We start from the raw sequence: 23521 nt of genomic DNA on the forward strand, positions 1-23521 counted from the left end.
TTTGTTTCGAGATAGGTAATTATGTTCCCTACCAACCGTATCGGAAGCTGAGTATTATACAACGCAAGCTGGGCACTTTTAAGAAAAAAATTCTAACAAAAACTTTCTTCCGAATTTTTTTTTTCAGTCTCTTTTGATATTTAATTTAACTAGCAAAGGTAAGTCATCATCTTAGAATCAAACGAAACTCATTTTTTATGAGTTAACGAGACGAGCCAGCCTCGGGCTGAAAGTCTCGATAATAAAGACAAAAAAAAATTATGAGATTTGGCCTAATTTTGCATGTATTGCGCTTTGCTACGGTCGAAACAAGTGCGATCTTCAATAGTTTGCAGTACCATCGAGCAAGTAACTACAGTGCGTGTTTCAGTCGTGGGCTACGAAATGATGAGTTGAAATTTGGGAAGGAGCGCCTAACATAGCTCTGGTTCTCACAAGTTCCAATACTCACGCTTCCGCGGGTCTTCCGATGACAATTGACCACCAGCTAAGGGTTGCGTACTTAGCTGGTAGTGTAGCCTGGGCACTGTTGTCCTTCTGACATCAGCTAGAGTGTGAGGCTGCGTCCTGTAGGGTCTGCCTAGGATGTGCTGGGGTTCGACAGTGGTCTCTGTTGAACTTCTATAAAAAGCTGAATGTGTCCCCAGGCAGGCCCTATCAAAGCCTAGTCCTGGTGTTGGGTGGGGCTTTAAACAAATTTGACCCGACTGATCGCGCGTCTGTTCACCAAGGAGGTGCGGCGTCTGTTCTGGCATCCAGCGGCTGAATATGAAATGCTATTCCCCGGAAGCTATACCTAGGATGGCAGCCACATCCCGGTTGATAGGGAACCTTAGGCCAACAACCTACTGTTCCCGAAACATCAATTTGTTCAAGAATCCGATAATGGAAGAATACGGACTGATTTTACGGCGACGACTCTTAGCGCGAAACAACGGACACGAATAGGAACATGGAACGTTTCAACCCTAGCCCAGCAAGGTAAATTGGCACAACTTGCCAATGAGGCACACCGCATGAAGCTTGAGATCCTGGGACTGAGTCCGTTGGCCACACTTTGGAGAACACAGAACGCCGTCGGGACAAGTTCTTCTATACTCTGGTTTACGAGGTGAACACGCTCCCCGGCATCGTGGAGTTGGCCTCCTACTAAGCGCTCAGGCACACTCTGCGCTTATGAAGTGGGAGCCTATAAGTGAAAGGATAATCGTTGCCAGATTTAGAACACGGGTCCGAAACCTTACAATAATCCAACGTTATGCGCCAACCGATGCTGCCGATCTGCAAGACAAATAGTACGTCTACAGTCAACTCAATGCGCATGAGCGCATTATGGGACGCCATGGTCTCGGAGAAATGAACGAAAACGGAGAGCTGTTCGCAGAATTTTGTGGTAATAACGACATGGTGATCGGGGGATCGCTCTTCCCTCATCGACAAGCTCCAAAGCAGGCTTGTAAAATGTCATCTGCATGTCATCTGACAAATTTGTTCATAACTTTCTTCAGAAGCCAAATTTATTTCATATTTTTAGATGTACTCATAACGCTTGAGTAGGGCTATATTTTTGTCCAAGGGTACATTGCTCTAAATATAACATCTTAGGCTGGAGAGTGAAAACTCTCCAAAATGTCACGTGTCATTTGACATAATGTCATTTGAATGACATTTTGCCTCCCACGCCCCAGATTACATATTTACGGCAATTTCTTGTTAGACAAAGTTGTAGGCACATTTAAGCGCTATAAGTTCGTCATACATCATGAATTGATAGCTATCTTCTGGAAAAAGTTCAGGAAAAATTATATAAACGAATGCAAATGACATTTTACAACACTGCTCCCAAGGTCACGCGGGTTTCCCGTGACGATTTTATAGAAAATCAAATCGACCACATCTGCATCAGCCGAAAATGGAAACGGAGCCTTCTTGTTGTACGGAATAAACGTAGTGCCGATTTCGCGTCTGATCATGACCTCCTCATCGGCGAAATACGCCTGCGCATTGCGCGGATTCGTCGGCAGGAGCAGAGAGTTGGACGACGGTTCAACACACGCCGACTGCAAGATGCCACGGTGAAACGGTCCTTCGTTGAAGAACTGGAGACGCGTGCTGCAGATATTCCGGAAGGTGGCAAAATGGAAGACCAATGGACCCCCATCAAGAATGCCTTCATCGCCACCAGCGAGAACAAAGCATGAAGTCGAATAAAGCCCCAAGGGTCGATCGCATATCAGCCGAGATGCTCAAAGCTGACATCATGACAACAGCTCAACTACTGCATCGTTTATTTCGTAATATCTGGGACACCGCAACTTTCCTGGTCGACTGAATGCAAGGTATCTTAGTGATGGTACCCGAAAAGGGTGACCTGACTGTATGCGATAACTGGCGAGGCATTATGTTGTTGTGTACCGTTCTCAAAGCTCTATGCAAAGTTATCCTAGCCCGGATTCAGGAGAAGATCGATGCGACTCTCCGGCGGCAGCAGGCCGGATTCCGTGCCGGAAGATCCTGTGTGGACCATATTGTCATGCTCCGTATCGTTCTGAAGCAGGTCAACGAATTCCAAGAGTCCCTTTACTTGGTATTCATTGACTACGAAAAAGCTTTCGACCGTCTCAATCACGAGAATATGTGGGGGGCCCTGAGACGCAAGGGGGTTCCTGAGATAATCATCGGCCTCATCGAGGCACAGTACGAGGCCTTCTCGTGTAGAGTACTGCACAATGGGGTCTTGTCCGACCCTATCCGGGTCGTAGCTGGTGTGAGCCAAGGATGTATTCTATCACCGTTACTGTTCCTCATCGTAATCGACGAGTTTCTGGTAGGTGCGATTGACCGTGAACCGTGGGCTGTTATGGCAGCCTATAACCATGGAGCACCTAAACGACTTCGAACTGGCTGATGACGTTGCACTCCTCGCTCAACGGCGCTCTGACATGCAGAGTAAGCTCAACGACCTTGCCGAGCGCTCCTCTTCGGCAGGTTTAGTCATCAACGTCAACAAAACCAAATCGTTAGATGTAAACACGGTGACCCCTTCCAGTTTCACAGAAGCCGGGCAACCAGTGGAGAATATTGAAAGCTTCCAATATCTTGGTAGCCAAATGGCGCCAGACGGCGGTACCAAGATCGACATAGTCGCACGGATCAAGAAAGCAAGGGCTGCCTTTGCGAGTTCAAGAAATATCTGGAAAAACAGGCAGATAAGTGAACGCACCAAAATACGAATTTTCAACTCTAACGTGAAATCTGTGCTGTTATACGCTAGCGAAACATGGTGTGTATCAGTGGAGAACACTCAACGGCTGCAGGTGTCCATCAACAGATGCCTGCGGTATATAATTCGGGCCTGGTGGCCTCACTACTGGATCTCAAACAACGAGCTCCATCGTCGTTGCCACCAGAGGCTGATAGCAACAGAAATTCGGGATCGGAAGTGGGGCTGGATCGGCCACACTCTACGTAGGGGTGGAAACGAAATCTGTAAACAAGCATTAGACTGGAACCCAGCGAGACATCGCAGCAGACGCAGACCCAGAGGCTCATGGCGGCGAAGCCTCAATAAAGGAATAAAAGAAGTCGACCGAAATCTAGCCTGGCATACATTAAAGCGATAGCTTGGATAACGCTCAAGATGGAGATCTTTCAAGTCAGCCCTTTGCACCACCGGAGGTGTACAGGATCCATAAGTAAGTAAGTGAAGTAAGTCAGTCGTCGCGGAGAAGTTAAGATATAGAATCAGTATTCGGGAAAATACGTAAGACACGCGTTGCTTTTCCGTTTCTGTATCATCATGAATATGGCGTCGTTCAAAAGAAATAATTAGTCGCTTACCAAGGCGATTTCCAATAGATTTCTTTCCCAACTAACATACTATTCCTTTCCAGTGCGCTCATGGAGATGCAGAGGATTCTCTAGAAAACTATTCAATTGGTGAACTGTGCATTATTTGTTGTTTCTCGGCCAAACACAACTAGCAACTACGATGTGTACAGTCAATCAAGCTAAGCTAAGCTTTAGTTTTTAGTTGTATAGTGTTTAGGACTTTCCCAATGAGCCCATTTATTTTGACGCCTCTACCTATTTCAAAAGCTAGTCATCGCTTAGCATGAAGATCTTTGAAGTCGGCCCTTTATACCACCGGAGGTATACAGGACCCATAACTAAGTAAGTAACTGTTGCAAAAACAAAAAATGAAAACAGTACTGAGAAGTGAAACAGCCAGAGAAATAAGCTTGATTTTGGCCCAAAATCTAATGCATATCACTCCAAAACGAAATGTCAGCTCTTATTTATTTTTGTCTTTCTCGTATACTAAGTATACGAAAAAGGCTTTTTTTTATTTAGAGTTTACTCTAAAGAACCGTCAAAACAAATTTTCTATGGAACCTGAAATTAGTCAAATGATCGAAAATGATGACGTTAGTGTTATTGCTTGGTAGGGTTTGGGTCACCGTGAACTTTTATATCGTTAATTTGTTGATATTTTTCGGTGAAAACTAAACACACACTTTGCATAATTTTGCATAACGTTTCGGCCTACTGCTTTTCAGCCATCATCAGATTTGCAATTGATCAAACGTTCACCACCAGTGTGGTTTTCAAACTGTTAGTGTTATTGACCAAATCAAGACAAAATTTTCAAAACGACTTATCTGCTTTTGTAAACAAAGATTCGAACGTCGATTTGACGAATCTGATATCACTCCCACGCAAACCAACACTATCAATAGATAGATGAAGGTTTCGGCTACCTGTTGATTGCGTTGGATTACGTCGAAGTGCTGTGAGATTCGTAAAATCGACGTTTGAATCTTTGTTTACAAAAGCAGATAAGTCGTTTTGAAAATTTTGTCTTGAATTAAGATCGCGGGAGGTCAATTCAGCATTTTATGCTCCAAAATGACAAATTCACCTGAACAACTTTGATGTATTTTAGGGTAAATAAAAAGACAGACACCGTCTTCGACCAGAGGTAACGTTTCCCGATGAAAACAAATCCTATCCTTCCTTCCTTTCAGAAGTTCTCTCAGGGCATCCTCTGGAAATTTATTGAATTATCCTTCCACAATTCTATTTTAAATTTCTTCAAAAATTGCTCAAAAAATTATCGGGAATTTCTCCAGAAGTGCTCTTGGAAATTTATCCAGATTCTCCTCCGGGAATTTCCACAGGATCGATTGATTTTTTCATTATTTTTTTTTATTATAATTAAAAAAATACAATAATAAAAGTCCTTCTACAGTTCCTTCAAAAATACCCTTACAAATCGCTCTAGAAATTCTTTCAAGAATTGGGTCCTAAAATGAAGAATCGATATTCGATTTTCTATCAGGGAACGATGAAAAACTCGAAAGGAACATTGTTTAATTTGAAAATTAAAAATAGATGAAAAATGCTTCCTCGACATTTTCGGTCTTGTTTGACGTACGGAATAATATGATTCAACCTCACTAGCAAAACACCATAGGGCACTTGACTCAATCTTTGACAGTTAATATATGGGCCTGACGTTTTGGGCTGATGGTTCTTTCGTTCTGAAATGTTGCACTGCCCAAAATTTGCCTTAATATGTCTTAAACACAAAAATATTATTTTTACTGATTTATAATTTTACCAGAATTTTTATAACATCGGTTCAAGTGTTCTTGACCGATGCACTATCGTTTGCAACCATAAACGAGATAGGGCTTTAGGACCCAATTGTGCTTGGCATTTGCCAGAGATTATTTCCAGGAGTTTCCATTTTTCCATGAGTTCTTTCGTTATTTCTGAAGAAATTTTGCGAAAAAAAATCCTGGATTAGTACCTATGGCCTCGCAACTTTTCGCAAAAGAGTAAATTACCGCAGAAATTTATAGAAAATTTTTAGTCGTTTTTTTTAAGTAATACCAGTAGTTGCCAAAGAAATTCCTGTAAAAAAACATATGGAAGTTCCGGAAGTCGTTGCTGTGCGGTCCTCGTGTCCGCTCTCCGTGAAGTCTTGATAAAACTGAGGATTAGAGCTCAGCCCGTAAGTTTCCCGATTTTGATGCCTGTGCCTGCGATGCACGTACAGGGTTAATTGGTTTACCGATTTTCATCAGTGCCAGGCGAAATTCAATTTTTCAATATCGTTACGCCTCTAATCCATTTTTTCCTATTTGAACAAAATCTTCAAAAATTCGACGATCAAATGATACCAAAATCTCCATAATAAGTTGGAAGACGGCTGAGTTTTTAGTCCATACTTCTTGACCACTTTTGTGAAGGTTCCAAATTTGGATTTGTAGAATGACCCTCTATCTTCCTGAAGGGCATAAACCTACGTCAAAAACCAAATTAGCCATTACAAATTAGCGCCATACAAGTTACAGTTGTCAATCATATGTCAATGATTTAATTTCATAGACTTTATCAGAGTGATAATAAACAATGCATTGTCACAAGGCAATTGTTACATAAGTTTGTGAAAGTATATGAGTTTTCAATAGGGATCCAATTCCTGATAATGACTAAAACCGAACTAAACTATTAAAATGCTCCACTTGAAAAGTGTACGCAATAGATTTCGTGGCAACAAACTATTCTTAGTGTATTCCATTCAAAAAGTGCCCCTGGCCTTGGTATACTCGACGAGTGAAGAACTTAAAATTTGAAAATTCAAATGAGGCCGTTACAAATATTTAATTAACATTTTGTCCTACTGGTTTCTGAAAGGTCAGGGGGGGGGTATAATAAAAAATAAATATTAAAATGAAAAAAAAATCAAAAATCTCCTCGGATTTGTTAAAGAATGCTTTGAAAATCCTCATAATTATCCAAATTTCATTTTGTTGCCCAATCAAAATATTATTTTTTGGCAAAAAAATCCGAGGGGTAGGGAGACAAAATAGTTTTCAAATATTTGTATCGGCCTAAATAAATAGTAGAAAAAACAAATTGTTTTAATATGTAGGTATCCAACGACATCCACCCATTAAAAATTGTTTCTTCCTGTGATCTTCGTGGAGACGCAGCGGTTATCAAGATCTCTAATTGGCAAAGATCTTTTTGATTAGAAAATTATTGTGAGATCTCCTGCTCATATCCCTGCTAATGCTAATATCTTTTTTCCTAACACCATTATTGATCTACTTAATATTTCAGCCACTGAAACACCTAACTCAGTCAGTGATTCTTTATGTAAATGAAACAGAAATTTGTAGTTCTGAGAATACATATGTTTTGAAAAGTATTCAATTTGACCCCATAAGTCTTGATATTCGATTTCATATTTTCTACATTCCGGATGCAATTGAACAGTGAAAACAAACTTTCCTTTTTCCAGCTTGAAGAAGCCAAATCGTTTCTCCACCATCAGAAATTAAATCATTATCTGCACGCGTGTCGTAATTTGCCATCCACCAACGACAGATGATGAAAATTAGCAATGACAGGCGCTGCCAAGTTGTTTCTCAGATGTGCCTCGATCCTCGATACACCATGAATAAGTAAATGTAAGAAAATGTTCACTGACGTCGCGTTGGAGGAAGTCGGCGATGATTCAACGATGAATAGTCATACACAGACGTTAACCCGGCTCCAGCAGTGATTAATGGCTTAATGCTAGCAAATAATCTGCAGATATACAAGGCACATATCTGCAAGGTTCAAGGCCTCGTGGATTGACACAGCCATTGTTGTAGGCTAATGGCTTAATTACCATAACTGGGAGAAACGGCCGATGCAAGCGAAATCACCTGCCCATTGCTTCCATCGTTCTGGGAACATGCAGCATCAATCCCGTATTGTCGTCAAAAGTTGTATGTTCCGTTGGTGCAAGCCTTCGATGTTACTTGTGGCAACTAGACTTCACCATATTGACTTGCGGTGAGTGTGAAAAAGATGTTCTACTCCATCATTACAAACGCGTGCATGTACTGTTATGAATGATTTTCTTCACTTCGGAGAGATATGCTTGCTTGCCCATAAGGTGAACACTGGTCAATGATATACGAAGCAATCCCGAGTTGAAATGAATAGTCGAATGATATCTTTCGGGGCATATGCCACCGAATGATAGTGCTGTTTAATCGTTGTTTTTTTAAGAAAATACATCATTGCTATAATCATAATAAATTCCAGCAAACAAACATTCGATAATCAAGCCAGTTTGAATTAAATTCTACGTAAAAAATCAGTATGGTCAGTTGAGAATTTCTTCTATTCGTATGTTCCAAAAGTGCTCATGAAAATACATTTAAGGACATAAAATAGTGTTATTTGTGTAGAATCAGAAGTAGAGTTGATAGGGACACGGCGGGTATTTCTTTCCATCGTCGTAGGGGCTAAAAGTTACGTCCATCTGCTAGAACCCCACTTTTCTCCTGAGCCTACGATTTGGTACGGATGAGTTTGGCAAAAAAAGTGTGTATTTTATTGTTCTGAAGAAGAAGAGTTGATAGGGACACGGCAGGTATTTCTTTCCATCGTCGTAGGGGCTAAAAGTTACGTCCATCTGCTAGAACCCCACTTTTCTCCTGAGCCTACGATTTGGTACGGATGAGTTTGGCAAAAAAAGTGTGTATTTTATTGGTTTTCGAGAGTATGGCGAAAAAAGTAATATAATTTGATTATTTATTTCAATACGACATATTGCTTTCGGTATTCAACAAAGTGACATATACTCCACTTTTATGATATTAGATTTAAATAATTTTACTGAATACAATTTGACATAAACATACATCACTTTACCATTTTATAGAGATTTAGCGTTAGATAATAAACAAATAGTGGAATTATATTTTGTTTCTTGTCCAATGACGTATAAACGTCTATTTGCACTCGGGATATGAAGTCTCTTGGGCAATGTACTGATTATTTCTCACATATTTGTGACCATGAGTTATTCTAGAGAAAATCTTATGTCTGTAAACTCTCTAGAGGCAACAGAATTGCGTATAAAAAAGCATCCAGACAGAGCTGCCTGTTCCGTATTCCATTAGCTCGCTCCAACCCACAATGGTAGAAAAAGAGAATAGAGCAAAAAACACAGAATTCACGGAAAACTGATGCGCAAGGCTGCACTGACCGACCATTTGTTTCCGTACGATGAACAGGTATCTTAATTTACATTTATAAACAGAAAGATCGCTCTGCTGATATGGAATCACCGACCACGCCATCTGGAGCTGCGAAACGGTCCGCAGTAGTGTAGGATGACGCAGGGTTATCACATGATGTTTGAACTAAAGAGTAAAGGGTTAAGCTAAAAGATCAAAATTAGAAAACAAATCTTGATGCATTTGTGTAAACGTTTTTCATTAATGGGGTTTCTAGATAATATTGAACTATTGTCACAATAGGACACTTTTGTTCACTACTTCGTAACATGTCCACTACCGTTTTGTGCTCTTATCGCAACTATACTGCCCATAAATTCATATCAGTCCCATGTTTGCTTGATTTGCTGTCCACATGACACTGTTGTGAATTAATCAGAATATGCATATCAAACGGACCGGCCGTCTGCACTCGAAAACACTAGACCACTTACGACGAATTATCATTCAGAATTTTGTGTTTATACATTGATCTTGATGCTACATAATACATAAAATGATAACTAGTTATTAAATTAAATTATTTAATTATTTATCAATGATGGTGTTTCAATAATATTCAATGCGAGTTTGACATCGTACCGCTGCAGTAAATTTGATGAACGTTGCAAAATGTATGGAAAAACGGACATCGATCGATTATGTACTGTGATTGGCAGCCAATCAATGCAAGGATGTGTAATCTGAGGATCAAAGAACTTTTTTTTTTCAAGCGTCATTCACGTAGGTATACTATTCTCAGCTGGATAAAATATACAATGGATGCTTATTGTACGACTTGGAAATCGTCATCGGTGACATGAAAGCTCCGATAGGAGTGTAAGAAATGTACGAGAATCGGATCAGATAGTTTTTAATGAGAAAACGGGACAATCAACCGGAATAAACAACACAACTCGTTTTATAAGTTAAAACTAACAACAACTTTATTCAGAGCAAAAATACACAACGTGTTGATTGTTCGATCACTTTCAATATAATAAAATGGCGGCAGGCTTGGCGCCACGCAGAAGATGCGCAAACGGTGCATGCGGTCTTGTTTTGACAGCAGAGGCTGCGCATATGGTAGGGGCAACGCAGATAAATACAGGGATAGGAAATTGATACCTCAACACCCTCGCTCAATTTCTGTCATTCCCAAATTTGTACGATGAAGCAAAAATGTCTTGGCTGGTAATCCTTTTGTCATAACGTCTGCAAGTTGATTTGCACTTGGAACATATTGCACTTCTACTTGCCCTCGCTGAATAAGATCCCGCACATAACGATATTTTACATCTATGTGTTTCAATCGTCCAATATCCCGTTCATCCTCCACAATGCGAATGGTTGACTGGTTGTCCTCAAAGTATACTATTGGATCATTCAGCTGCAGTCCTAGCTCCCTTAGCAATCGAGTCATCCAGATTCCATGGCACACAGTAACACATAAGGCAATCAGCTCCGCCTCAGTCGATGATAACGAAACAGTTGGTTGCTTCCTTGTTAACCAGCTCACGGTGCATCCATGAACACGAAAACCAAATCCTGTCAACGACCGTCGATCTACCACATCATTTCCCCAATCTGCATCGGAGTATGCCTCCATAGACGGTGCTTTATCATTCCCGCAAAACTCCAGGCCAAGGTTAATAGTACCACGTATATACCGAAGTATACGCTTAAGATGCACCCAGTGTTCTTCTGTAGGGCAACTCTGGAATGAATCGCCTGCTTTGAGCGTGCTTACAGCGGCACACTAGGAGTTAACTTTCTGAAATCAGTATGGCGAAAGGCATCTAAGGTTCGATTTCTCAAAATTAAGCACTTTCATCAAAAAAAATATTTGGTAGGCATGGTAGCGGACACCTTCCTACATAATCGGTACCAAATAGTTTTTCATGAAAAGTTTCTTATTTTGAGATAAACCGCGTTAGATGACTTTCGCCATACAAATTTCTGGCGGTTAACTCTTGCTGGCTATTTTGCGCATATACTATAGCGCCTGGATGTGACAGCGGCGGGTAGAAAATCAGCCACTGCCAACAATTCATTGGCTGAAATAATTTACAGCGGCACATACATAAGTCAGGTCGGGAGGTTAATGTAACGTACATCAAACACCCAACAAGTTCTCGATACGGTTTATCCGTTCGCTTTGATTCTTCTCCTTTCTTCAGACGCAATCTGCATTCCATCGGTGTTGACACCGGTTTACAATCACTCATGTTGAATCGCTTCAACAATCCTTCGAGAAAATAACGCTGAGTGATGCGCAGAACCCTTTGCTCCACGTTTCGTTCGATTTTCAAGCAAAGAAAACAGTAAACTGTCTGTCTGTCCCCACATCTGTCATTTCGAACTCCGTCGACAAACACTTCTTAACTGCTTGAATTGACTTCAAATGTCGACCAATTAGCAATACGTCATCTACGTACAGTACCAAAAACAATTTGCTTTCTCCAGTACCTTTAATGTATAGACACTGATCACTAGCACTTCGTTGAAATCCAAGCCTCTCCACGAAACTATGGAAACGCGTATTCCAGGCTCTTGACGCCTGCTTCAGTCCATAGAGCGATTTATTTAGTTTACAAACTAAATGCTTTCCTTTCTCGTAGCCTTCCGGTTGAGTCATATAAATCTCTTCCGTTATCGAACCGTTCAAGAAAGCTGATTTTACGTCCATTTGGTGTATCATCATCTTCTCTTGATTTGCGATGGCCAAAACTATGCGAAGCGTATCTAACTTCGCCACCGGGGAATAGGTTTCGGTGTAGTCAAAACCTTGTCGCTGATTGAAACCTCTTGCCACAAGCCTAGCCTTGTAGCGACATGGCTCCCCATCATCACTTTGTTTCACGCGGAACACCCATTTGCACGATATCGGTGTTCGCCCTTCAGGTAGCTTGACCAACTTCCAAGTATGATTCCGTTCCACTGCATCGATTTCTTCTCTAACAGCTGCTTCCCATTTTGGCCAATCAGCTCGTTTTCGTAACTCTCGTAGTGAACTAGGTAAATTGTCCACATAACTCGAGGCATTCAAGGCATATCCGGTGATGTTCATGTCATAATCGTGATGCCATAAGGGGGCACTTCGATTTCGTTGTAGTCGTTTGGCTCCGATTGCATCGGCCTGATCTGGGCATTCTGTTTCTCGAAGCGTCTCATCGGCACAACTTTCGTATCCTCCTTCGTCATCTCCATCATCTTCCGAAACATTATGATCTTCTTCATCTTCGGTATCACTCTTCGGATCCTTTTCTTTTTCACTGCACTCGGATCCTTCAGAACATACAGGAAATTGGAAAACTTCACAATCACAAGAAGTGCTTTCAAATCCATCACACTTGTCTTTTTCTTCGACAAAAATCACATCTCGTGCCACTACGATTTTCTTTCGCCTTGGATCTAGAACACGATAACCATTATGCGAATATCCAATGAATATACCCTTCCAAGATTTTCCATCAAGCTTCTTCCTTAGCTCCTTCGGTATGTGCACAAAAACATTCGATCCAAACACACGAAGTTTTTCCACATTAGGCTTCCTACCTTCCCACAACTCAAAAGGTGTCTTCCGTGAATCGATAGCATTCGCTGGACTGCGATTTGCTAAACATGCCGCAGTCTGAACAGCAGGACCCCACAGCCCTTTGCTCACAACAGCATCCTGCAACATGGATCTCGCCTTTTCCACAAGTGTTCTGTTCATACGCTCACTGGTACCGTTTTGTTCCGGCGTATACGGAACTGTCCACTCTATCTGCACGCCTTTCTGTTTGCAAAACTGCAGGAACGATCGGTTCTTGTATTCCGAACCGTTATCACACCGAAAACGAGAAATGCTTCTTCCAAACTTCGCTGATACTATGGCTTCATATTCTCGGAAAACATCCACGACTTGATCCTTCGAACTGATCGTAACCGACCGTAAACCGACTCCAGTCGTCGATAAACGTCACGAAATATTTCTCGCCATTGATACCCACCGGTGTCACAGGCCCACAATCGTCGGAATGAATGAGTTCTAACACACGCGTCGATCGTCGTCCTTCACCTACCGAAAACGATTTTCACGACTGCTTACCGACAATACAAGACCCACAAACGATTTCGCCCGCGGATTTTTCATCAGTTTTTGCTTTCATGCCGATCACCATTTCGTTACACAATAACTGCTTTAAGTTCTTTCCACTCAAATGACCGTACCGTCGATGCCAGATTACTAGCTCTTTCTGTATTCGCCCACACGAATAGTACGACAAATCCTCATGTATACTTTCACGGTACAAGTTCAATTCGTACAACTTTCCCCGACAGTTACCTATCGCAACAATACCCGTTTTTTCTCGATTTGCACTTTACCATCCGCGAAAAGGACTTTCAAGCCAGCTATCTCCATTTTTCTCACTGATAGAAGATTTATTCTTGCTTCGGGAATGTATAGAACGTTTTTCAAAGTAATCGGGATCGACTTACCATTTACGGTGGAGAAAAGTTTTACCTCACCATGCTGCTTTGCGACAATGCATTCACCTTCCTTCGCCACTGCGATCTGTACCGGATTCTTCATCGGCACCAGCTGCTTGAATAAACTCTTGTCGTTTGTCAAGTGCTCCGATGAACCGGAATCGATGATCCAGCCAACTTCACTATTCGAAGATTTCTTTGCAGCGACAAACACACACCATTTTCTTCTTCTCCATAGTAAACACTATTCTTCTTCGATCCCTTACCTTTCCTCTCAGGGCACGACGACAACTTCTGTCCTTCTTTATGGCAACCAAAACACTTGAACTTTTTCTTCTGCTGTTGGCCTGTTGTTTTCCTACTTGCTCCAGAAAAAGCTGCCGATTCACCAGCCGGCAGGCCACATTCATCGCTACCGCTTTTCTGCTTGATCTCCTCATCAAGCAGCCGACACTTAACAAACTCAATCGTTAAATTTTCTTCCGGCATGGTTTCCAACGCTGTCACAACAGTTGCGAACGCCGATCCCAATGTCAGCAGCAGATGACAAACAACATCCAAATCGTCGATTTGAGCTCCGGTGCTTTTATACTCACGCACGAGCTTGTCGAAAATAAGGAAATGTTCTTGCAATCTTCCTCCCTCGTGCCGTAGTGTCAGCATCTTCCTCTTAAGATGCAACCGGCTTGCTATGCTTTTTCGCTCAAACACTCTTTGAAGTGCCGACCAAATTGCTTTCGGCGTCGGCTGATCTTGCACATACTCCAGCTGATTGTCGTGAATCCGAGAAACTAGTAATGATTTACAACGCCGATCTTTCTTCTTCCTAGATTCGAGCTGCTTCTTCTTGTCCGCCTGGACAGCAGCAGAATCTGTCACTTCGATTTTCAGTTCGTTCACATCCGCGATTTCCCGACTGATGCAATCGGTTAACTCGTGCTCCTCCAGCACAACCAGCATCCGGTACTTCCACGCCGGATAATTAGAACCATCGAACAACGGAACGCGCACAAAATCTTCCTTCTCCATTTTCTCGATATTTACCACTCGCGATTTACTGAGTCCATAACCTAATGAGAAAACGGGACAATCAACCGGAATAAACAACACAACTCGTTTTATAAGTTAAAACTAACAACAACTTTATTCAGAGCAAAAATACACAACGTGTTGATTGTTCGATCACTTTCAATATAATAAAATGGCGGCAGGCTTGGCGCCACGCAGAAGATGCGCAAACGGTGCATGCGGTCTTGTTTTGACAGCAGAGGCTGCGCATATGGTAGGGGCAATGCAGATAAATTCAGGGATAGGAAATTGATACCTCAACAGTTTTAAGCCTTCCGCGAATAATTTCCAACAATTCTCACTGCACAGTTCAGACTGTTCATTTCATTTCATCGCATTGAATTAACATGTCTTACTAGAATGTAACTAGGGGAACGGTTCGACACTTCATCCCAAAGCTCCTATATTAATCCCATCAAAAACAAAGCAATGATTTGGTTTGTTTCTTACTTTTGTGATTTTTTCATCAGTGAGCACGCATGTTAGCAAAAAGAAGCAAAGAGATTGGTGTTGTATTTCTTTGTTTATCGATGAGATGAATATATGTTCAGTGAGATGGAAAACGGAACAGTTCCCCTATTCTAAAACAAGCTAACAGTTAGTCCTTTCGATCCAGCTCATTTATATTCATGACAAGTTTCGGTAATAAACTAAGTATAGAGAAAGACTGTCGCTACCGTCACTGGCGAAACTGGCGAGGATATGGCGCAGGAAAAATCAGTACGGTTTGACAGTTGTGTACCCAACATGTTTGGGAACGAGAACAAAGGGAATCGCAGCGACAACCATCCTCTATAATTTATTACCTATATTGTTTCGCTGTTAAATGCAATTTGTTGCGAACAAATCGGTTAAGCACAAATTCCTAAAAATATGTGACTATTTTGCCTTTTGAGCACACACGTACATGTCTCATGGCCGTATAAAGCTACCGGAAGAATAAGAGTAGTATACAGCGCGAGTTTTGTTTTCGTTTGCAGACTACGGGACTTAAGCTGGTTACGAAGTCCGTAATAAGCCCTATTTGCAGCTGCAATACGCCTTTTCACCTCGCGGGTAACATCATTATCGCACATCACTAATGTTCCAAGATACACAAATTCTTCCACCACTTCAAGTTTTTCACCATCCAGCACTATTTCGCTACCACCACCACTAATGAACCCACGTTGATTGCCAGCGACCATCTACTTCGTTTTGCTGGTATTGATCGTGAGTCCAATCCTAACTGTCTCCCTCTTAAAAGGCGCAAAAGCCTCTTCCACGGCACGGCGATCAATTCCGATAATATCGATGTCGTCCGCAAATCCCAGGAGCATATGCGATTTTGTGATGATGGTACCGCTTCTTTGCACACCAGCTCTCCTAATCGCTCCCTCAAGCGCTATATTGAACAGTAGATTCGAGAGTGCATCACCCTGCTTTAATCCATCTAAGGTAACAAATGACGTCGATATTTCATCCGCAACCCTTACACTTGATTTCGATCCTTCCAACGTTATACGAATCAGTCGTATCAGTTTCGCCGGAAAACCATGTTCAAGCATAATTTGCCATAATGCATTCCGTTTCACTGAATCGTACGCCGCCTTGAAATAAACAGATGATGTGTCTGCAAGTTGTACTCCCGGAATTTATCAAGGATTTGTCTCAGGGTAAACATTTGATCCGTCGTTGATCGGCCCTCACGAAAACTCGCTTGGTATTCGCCGACGAAGAACTCTTCAAGCGGTCTCAATCTGTTGAACAGAATACGGGACATAATTTTGTACGCCGAATTAAGGAGGGTTATTCCTCGATAATTGGCGCACTCCAGTATGTGCCCTTTCTTAAAGAGAGGGCGAATGAGGCCGTCCAACCAGCTAGCAGGCATTTCCTCGTCGTCCCATATTTTCGACATAATATGGTGCAGAACTTCATAAAGCTGCTCACTGCCATGTTTGAGAAGTTCAGCCGGGAGCTGGTCCTTCCCCGCAGCCTCTTATTGTTTTTCAGCTCTTTGACAGCTTTTTTAACCTCATCTAGTGTGGGTGACTCCACAGCTTGTCCATCGTCGCTAATGTTTATTCTGTTCACCGATGCACCGTCACTTCCTCCATTCAACAAAGTCTCGAAGTGTTGCTTCCACCTGGCAGCCACTTCAGTTTTATCTGTCAGCAAATTCCCTTGTTGGTCGTTGCACATGACGGGAGATGGCGCTGTCTTTCTCCGCACGCCATTGACAGACTCGTAAAACCTCCGCATATCGTTCTGCTCCATTTTTTCCTGCGCCTCCCTAATAACTTGTTCTTCGTACTCTTTTTTCTTCCTGCGGTGGTTTCGTTTTTCGGCTGCTCTTGCTTCCTTGTACCGATCTCTATTCGATCGGGTACCTGACACCAACATCCGGCTTCTGGCAACGTTCTTCTCGTCTGTCACTCTCTGACACTCCACATCGAACCAACCCGTCCTGGGTCGCCTCTGTGCAGTGCCTACCACTTCTCGTGCTGTTGTGCTCACCATGGATCGACTCCCATAGATCGTTGATGTTGTCGCTAACGTTGATTTTACTTATCTGTTCGTCGAGCTTCTGTCGGTACTCAGCCGATACAGTTGACAACCGTGATCGAATTTTACTGACAACGAGGTAGTGATCAGAGTCAATGTTTGGACCACTGAATGTCCGCATATCGATAACATCCGAGAAATGGCGCCCATCCACCAGAACATAGTCTATCTGGTTGCAAGTTTCACCATTTGGGTGTCTCCAGGTGTGCTTTGGGATGTTTTGCCGTGCAAAGTAGGTGCTACTGATGGCCATCCCTCTGGCAGCAGCAAAATTTACTAGCCGTAGGCCGTTGTCATTGGTAGCGGAGTGAAGGGTCTCCATACCGATTATGGGACGGAAAAAGTCCTCTCTGCCGACCTGAGCGTTAGCGTCTCCGATAACAATTTCACGTCATGCTTTGGGCACTCTCCATAGACTTTATCAAGACATTCATAAAACGTGTCCTTCACGTCGTCGGATTTATCGTTTGTCGGTGCGTAAACGTTGATTAGGCTGCAATTGAAGAATTTGCCCCGTATCCTCAACACACAGATTCGTTCGCTAATGGGTTTCCACCGCATCACTCGCTTCATCTGCTTGCCCATCACTACGAAACCAACTCCATGCTCTGCGGGGCCGCCGCCGCTGTGATAGATGTTATACTTGAATGCAGTATTGGTCGTGGGGTCCACGGCTCGGAATTCACGTTCTCCGGATCTAGGCCATCGGACTTCTTGAATAGCAGCCACGTTCACTCCAACCTTCTGCAGTTCACGAGCCAGAAGGCTCACTCGTCCAGGTTCATTTAGGGTCCTGACATTCCAGGTACCGAGTTTCCAATCATAGTCCTTATTTCGTTGCCGGGTCGGTTGCCAAAAATAACGTTCTCTTTTTCTTCTACCTCCATTTTTCGTGGTATTTAAGAGGCTTCAGTAAGCTACCTTACCGGGGTCGCGTTACCTACATCGCGCTGGTGGGACTGCCACCTTAGGTATAGCTGACGCGAAACAACATTTCGTTAATCAGCCGATGGGTACCAGGCAGACGCTGTTTGAGCCGCACCTCCTGGTGAACAGACGCTCGAAGCGTACCTTCTCACTCTAGCTGATGTCAGAAGGACAACAGTGCCCAGGCTGCACTACCAGCTATGCACACAACCCTTAGCTGGCGGTCTTTTGTCATCGGACGACCCGTGGAAGCGTGAGATAGGGACTTGTGGGGACCAACTGTAGGTCACACTCCTCCTATAAAAAGTTCATCTTTGGGGCAAACATATAGACTATACGTACACTTAGTGTTCGAGAAGAGAAACGGTCCTCCCTAGCTATTCCAAGAATTTCTTGGGGACCTATTCCGTTAATCCAATGGAATTATTGAGTGTTGCTCTGCATGCGGTTCCACTTGACAGTAAAGGTCAAATTTCAATATGAGTTTGCATTCAACATATTGCTGTATGAAGGGCCAAAAATGGTGGTGGTGGACCTGTAAGCAGAGACACTTACACGAACCCAACGGGAAAATGAGAATCTCCTTCCAGCAGAATGATCCAACAAAAGTATAATGAAATTCGCAATGCTTGTCAAGCTTTCCACGGGATGGTTTGTTTGAAGAAGGGCGCGTCAACTGGTTAACAACTGTTGGAGATAAAGGTAATAGACGCGAACGACTAATACTTTCCTTCCTTGACTTCGATGGTCCAGTTGTAACTTCATTGATGCCCTGATGCACCCTCCAAACCCCATATCATATATGTACAGTCAAATAATCAATATTGGAAATTACAGAGAATATATGAAATAGTGATCTGACAGATTCTAAACAGCTACTTTGTTCCAATACTCCACTCTGAAACATCAATTTCATTGCAAATTTAGGTTATTAACAAGTACTTCATGTAAGCACAACGCAATAAGGTGGTGTTTCGGTTGAAGAATACCTTGGAAAATCAAACAAATGTATGCAAATAATCTAGTACGTAGCATGTCATACTAAAAGCCAACTAAAAATTCAAGCCCGAATAATTGCCAAGAATCGACAGTGCTCCCCTCAGTACAGAAACGAGAAATATTGACAACTCGACGAATAAATAAGTGTGCATTTATTATTGTTCTTAACAAACTCAGTGATCAATCGAACAGTCGTGGTCAAGTACTGATCCCGCCTTGCATGCAAGACACTCTTGCTTTACATCTTGCCAGCACTCATCACAATATGCCAAGAAACAGTTGTAATTATTACACTCGTTCAAAGTTTTTGCTTTGTTGTAGCCACATAGGCTGCATGATTTTTTATGAACCATTCTAATCCAGCCACAACATGCTGGTAAGTAGAATTGCAGGCGATTCAAAAAATCCAAGGTTGCGCCATATTTCATCATCCGAATGTATTCTTTGAGCTTTTCCACCAGTGAACGATGTAATTGTTTTCTTCGTTTAAGCATGCGATTGTAGAGGTACAAAATACGTTGCTTCTCACGCTTGGGATAAAACCAAGCGCAAATTAATCGCTTTAGCCTATTGATATACGCTTCATTCAATACTAAAACTGCAACGCCTAGTAAAAGTAAGTAGATTTTTGCCAAATCCCAATCATCCAGTTTGTGAGGCCGCGGCAAACATTCTTCGTTGGAAGTCAGCACATCGACACGAAATTGAGATTTGAAGCCTTCCACCGATCGTCTTACCATCATTGCAATAACACCAGTGCCGGTAACGGTCACGTTTATATCGTGATGTCCTTCCTGCTTAAACTCTACTCTAGAGTTCCGGGATACAATATCAAGCGTTTCGAAAAATAAAGCATCAAGTAGTACAAAAACGGAAGCCGATGTGCTTTGGAGAACAAGCGTCAACAATTGAACGATAATTTTTCGAAATTCAAGCCGGGTACATGAAGCCGATTCCAAATCAACCAAATGCGAACGCTCGATTCGTCGGAGTGGTAAGATGTTCACTTTTCCCTGATAAATTCTTCGCTGATCAATGTGAATGAAGTATTCCGAAATGTAGTGGTTTTCGAAATCGATCTTCTTCAAATATTTTTGATGATATGAGAGCGCATTCAGGGTAACTCTCAAAATAACTAGCGCAAAAAATTTCTCCCAAATGTACACTATCATGTCAAAAGATTCCTTTTTCCGTTCAAACTCTTTCCTAATCTGTTTACTCGTTTCCTTGGCTGTCCTGAAATGAGATACCCAATTAAGTATAACGCTGCAGTTGACATTGAACGACAGATCTTACAGATATCCCTCTTGATGTTGAATGTCAACGAACTCATATTGGATATTCACATCCTCCAAATTCCCTGTCAGTTTCTCTTTTTCTCCTATGAGCTGAACATAATCTTCTCCAAATTCTGAATCAACAACATTTTCAGCAGAGCAGATTGCATCCTTATTTCCGAATACTTGACTCGCACCACACATCAAATCCAGCTTCATCGGCCAACAGAGCAAATAATTTACCAGTATCGGAAGCTTTTCATGACAATCATCATACACTTTCTGGAATGTCTGCTCACATCGCTTGACACCATTTTGGAGTTGGGCTTCACACCGATTTCTTAGTTTTTGTACGTATCGTTTTCGGTACTGCTCACCTGATTGCCTGCTCTGTCGATAATTGGAATCGTTGTCATAGCCTGTGACTTCTTCTTTAATCGGTTCAATAATGTCCACAATCCCAACAAATTCCTCCTTCACTTGTTCTAGATTGTTTTTACTTCCTAGCAATGCATTTTGAAAGGGTTTGGCCATCAAATCAAATCGAGCCTTACTCAGATTGTACGTCAGCTCTGTAGAACACGTGAATACTCGTACGACCTCGCGTGCATTCAAACAGATGTTGTTAATCGGCCCGGTGAGTATGCAGGTCAAAACGATAGCTTTCAGCATGCCCCTGCCAGCTTTCCCCAGGAACCCTGTTAGGCACAGAGAGCTATAACAACGTATTTGAACAGAAAGTGCGCAGCCATAGCCTACAGCATAAAAAAACGTGATGATTGAAAATGTCGAACCAATAAATGACAAAGTAGCTTTTACCAAGAAACAAACATATCGCGATGCCCACGGGAAATACGAAATCGAAGGACATCCATAGTTTCAGAAGAACGTGTCTCCAGAATAAAATACCCAGCAGCAAACCATAGAAATAAAGTAGCATGCTTCGAATAATTTGATTCGTGAAGGATTTATCAGGCCCGCACAGTCTAGCGCATCTTGGAAACCGCGTACGGCAGCACAGAACAAACTTGTGAAAATATGTTTTGAGACACTTCATTGATTCTTTATCCTTTCAGTGTTTACTTCTGAGACATCAGTTCTGATAATTATTTGAGAGTATTTAGAATTGTCGATTGCTAAGATTTTTCAAGGTTATTCTGCTCATTATTCCTAGGGGCTAGGCGCTAAGCGTTGAACAGAGCAAGCAAGGTAACCATGAATTGCCACCAATACAACCAATCAGCGGATGTCAGATTTTCTAACAATTCTGTACAAGAACCTGACTTAATCTGTATAAGAACTGGGCATATGGGAAATTGCTAGTTTCTAATACACATATTGTTTAAGACCATACAATTTTGCAAGCTTTTCTTACAATATCTGTATAATAAGTTCATATTTTTTGTATAAGAGTTTAACCATTTAGCATATGCCCAGTTCTTATACAGATTTTGGTAGGTTCTTATGCAGAATTGTAAGAAAATCTGACATCCCCTGGTTTGGGTGTACGCAAAAGTACCTGTCTAAGGTATTTGAGGGTTTGAGCCCCACCGAAGGATAGCTACTGCCACCAATACATTTTCTCAATGAAATCTTCCACATGTTATGCATATGCACATTGACTTTTAAATCATTAACGTCAAACAAAACAAATAAAATCCACGCTGTAAGGGTATGCGATATCAATCGTTTCCATTTAAAAAGAGATCCTTATGATGGTCTTACGACCAGTTTCTTCACTGTATATAATCGATTCAAGGTCAATTTTGACGACGATTTCGTGTGGAACACAAAGAACAACTGTAAGCAGCATGGCTCATGGCTTATTTCTCAATTTATCAATATATAACAGTGATAAAAAGATTAAACTTCACCGAGCCAAAATTGCTCGGTGACCATATTTTGAACCATCCTCACTTAGCATTCGCGTTGAGCAATTCGCACAAATTTGTGGGTGGTACTAACCTGGACTATTGTATGAAAGTAGCATCACTTTCATCTGTCACCACAGATATTGATTCGGCAATAATCACTATCTGTTAGATGAAAACAATGCACTCTCCAATAGTCTAGATCTGTCCTGGCTACGTTCTTGCGAATGCTGGAAACTCTATGACCTCCCGTGACAGCTATGAGAGGTCGTAGAGTTCTCTGCATCTTTTTTAAGTAGGTGTCCAACTAACCATCCTCATATATAACAGTAGGAATCGTTTTGGTAAAACGTGAAACACACAAAGAACTAAGATAGAAATACAAAGTAGCAAAGGGACGAGCCTGGAATTGTTCTCCTGCTTATAAGGCAGAAGCGGTAGCCACTTGAGCACCGAACTCGTCTCATATTATGCAGCATCCTCCCTCACCACGAAAAGAAATTTATTTATTAAAATTAATTTTTGTTAACATACATGAACAATTGTAGACTGTACAGTACCTACCCACATTTAACACAGAGCGACATCACCTCAAACTAATCCATCGGTACAGACCCCATTCAATTTTGGCAACATTAGATTTAGGCAACAATATTTTGGAAGTGTTGTTAAAATCGATTGGGTCCGAATGTGAAAATGAAAATAACAACATAAAATCATATTTGTTAAAGTTACTAGTCTAAAGGCTTTAATGAAATATTTATAATATTTCCCATTTCAATTGTGTCTGATGTAAACCGCAACCTCTTTGCCACGGTGCGGCGATTACGCCGCAATGTTCGATCATTTATTAAATGGAGTTTAATAATTTTCTCCTCTTCACTAGTCAGCAGCGGTGGCTGTTAGGCGAAGAAAATGAGTGAATAGTAGAATGCAGGGAAATATCGCTCACATATGAGGTTATGCGGTTTTGTTGTCTGGTACCGCTGTCTAACACACTTGTGACCCAATTCTGATGAAATAAGAAGTTGATTGACTAATGACCACATCCGCTGTTCATAAATTAGATTTTCTTTATTATAGGCTCATTCAAATTGAATGGGCTACCGAAAATAAATATTGTAGGTCTTATGGTTAAGCTCAATGCCCATGAGCAAATACCTAACCAAAAGTGGAAAGTGATGGTTATCACTGGCACGTTTTTGATGAGAAATCATATCCATTAATCAACTTTCATCGCATAACCACGCAACGTAGTGATTAACCTATATGATCTAAATGTTTG

The 23521-nt window shown here is 41.8% G+C and overlaps 2 protein-coding genes across 7 annotated transcripts in view; one reads left to right on the top strand and one right to left on the bottom strand.

The window, feature by feature from the left end:
- Positions 1 to 23521, top strand: part of LOC134211240 (uncharacterized) — a 250906-nt gene that overhangs the window by 129790 nt on the left and 97595 nt on the right. The window lies entirely within an intron of this gene.
- On the bottom strand, positions 19241 to 21497 carry LOC134215528 (protein sneaky). Its single transcript, XM_062694697.1, has 3 exons — positions 21185 to 21497; positions 20385 to 21120; positions 19241 to 20324 (listed from the first exon to the last, which is right to left on the bottom strand). The coding sequence occupies exons 1-3, from the start codon at positions 21420 to 21422 to the stop codon at positions 19262 to 19264; spliced, it is 2037 nt and encodes a 678-aa protein (XP_062550681.1). The 5' UTR covers positions 21423 to 21497; the 3' UTR covers positions 19241 to 19261.

The sequence above is a fragment of the Armigeres subalbatus genome, chromosome 2 (genome assembly GCF_024139115.2).
Source record: "Armigeres subalbatus isolate Guangzhou_Male chromosome 2, GZ_Asu_2, whole genome shotgun sequence".
Taxonomy (NCBI): Eukaryota; Metazoa; Arthropoda; class Insecta; order Diptera; family Culicidae; genus Armigeres; species Armigeres subalbatus.

Coding starts and splice junctions, on each gene's coding strand:
- LOC134215528 (XM_062694697.1), bottom strand. CDS start 21,422: ATGAAGTGTCTCAAAACATATTTTCACAAGTTTGTTCTGTGCTGCCGT. Junction 21,121..21,184: donor CGCGATATGTTTGTTTCTTG/GTAAAAGCTACT, acceptor TTTATGCTGTAG/GCTATGGCTGCGCACTTTCT. Junction 20,325..20,384: donor CAACATCAAGAGGGATATCT/GTAAGATCTGTC, acceptor ATCTCATTTCAG/GACAGCCAAGGAAACGAGTA.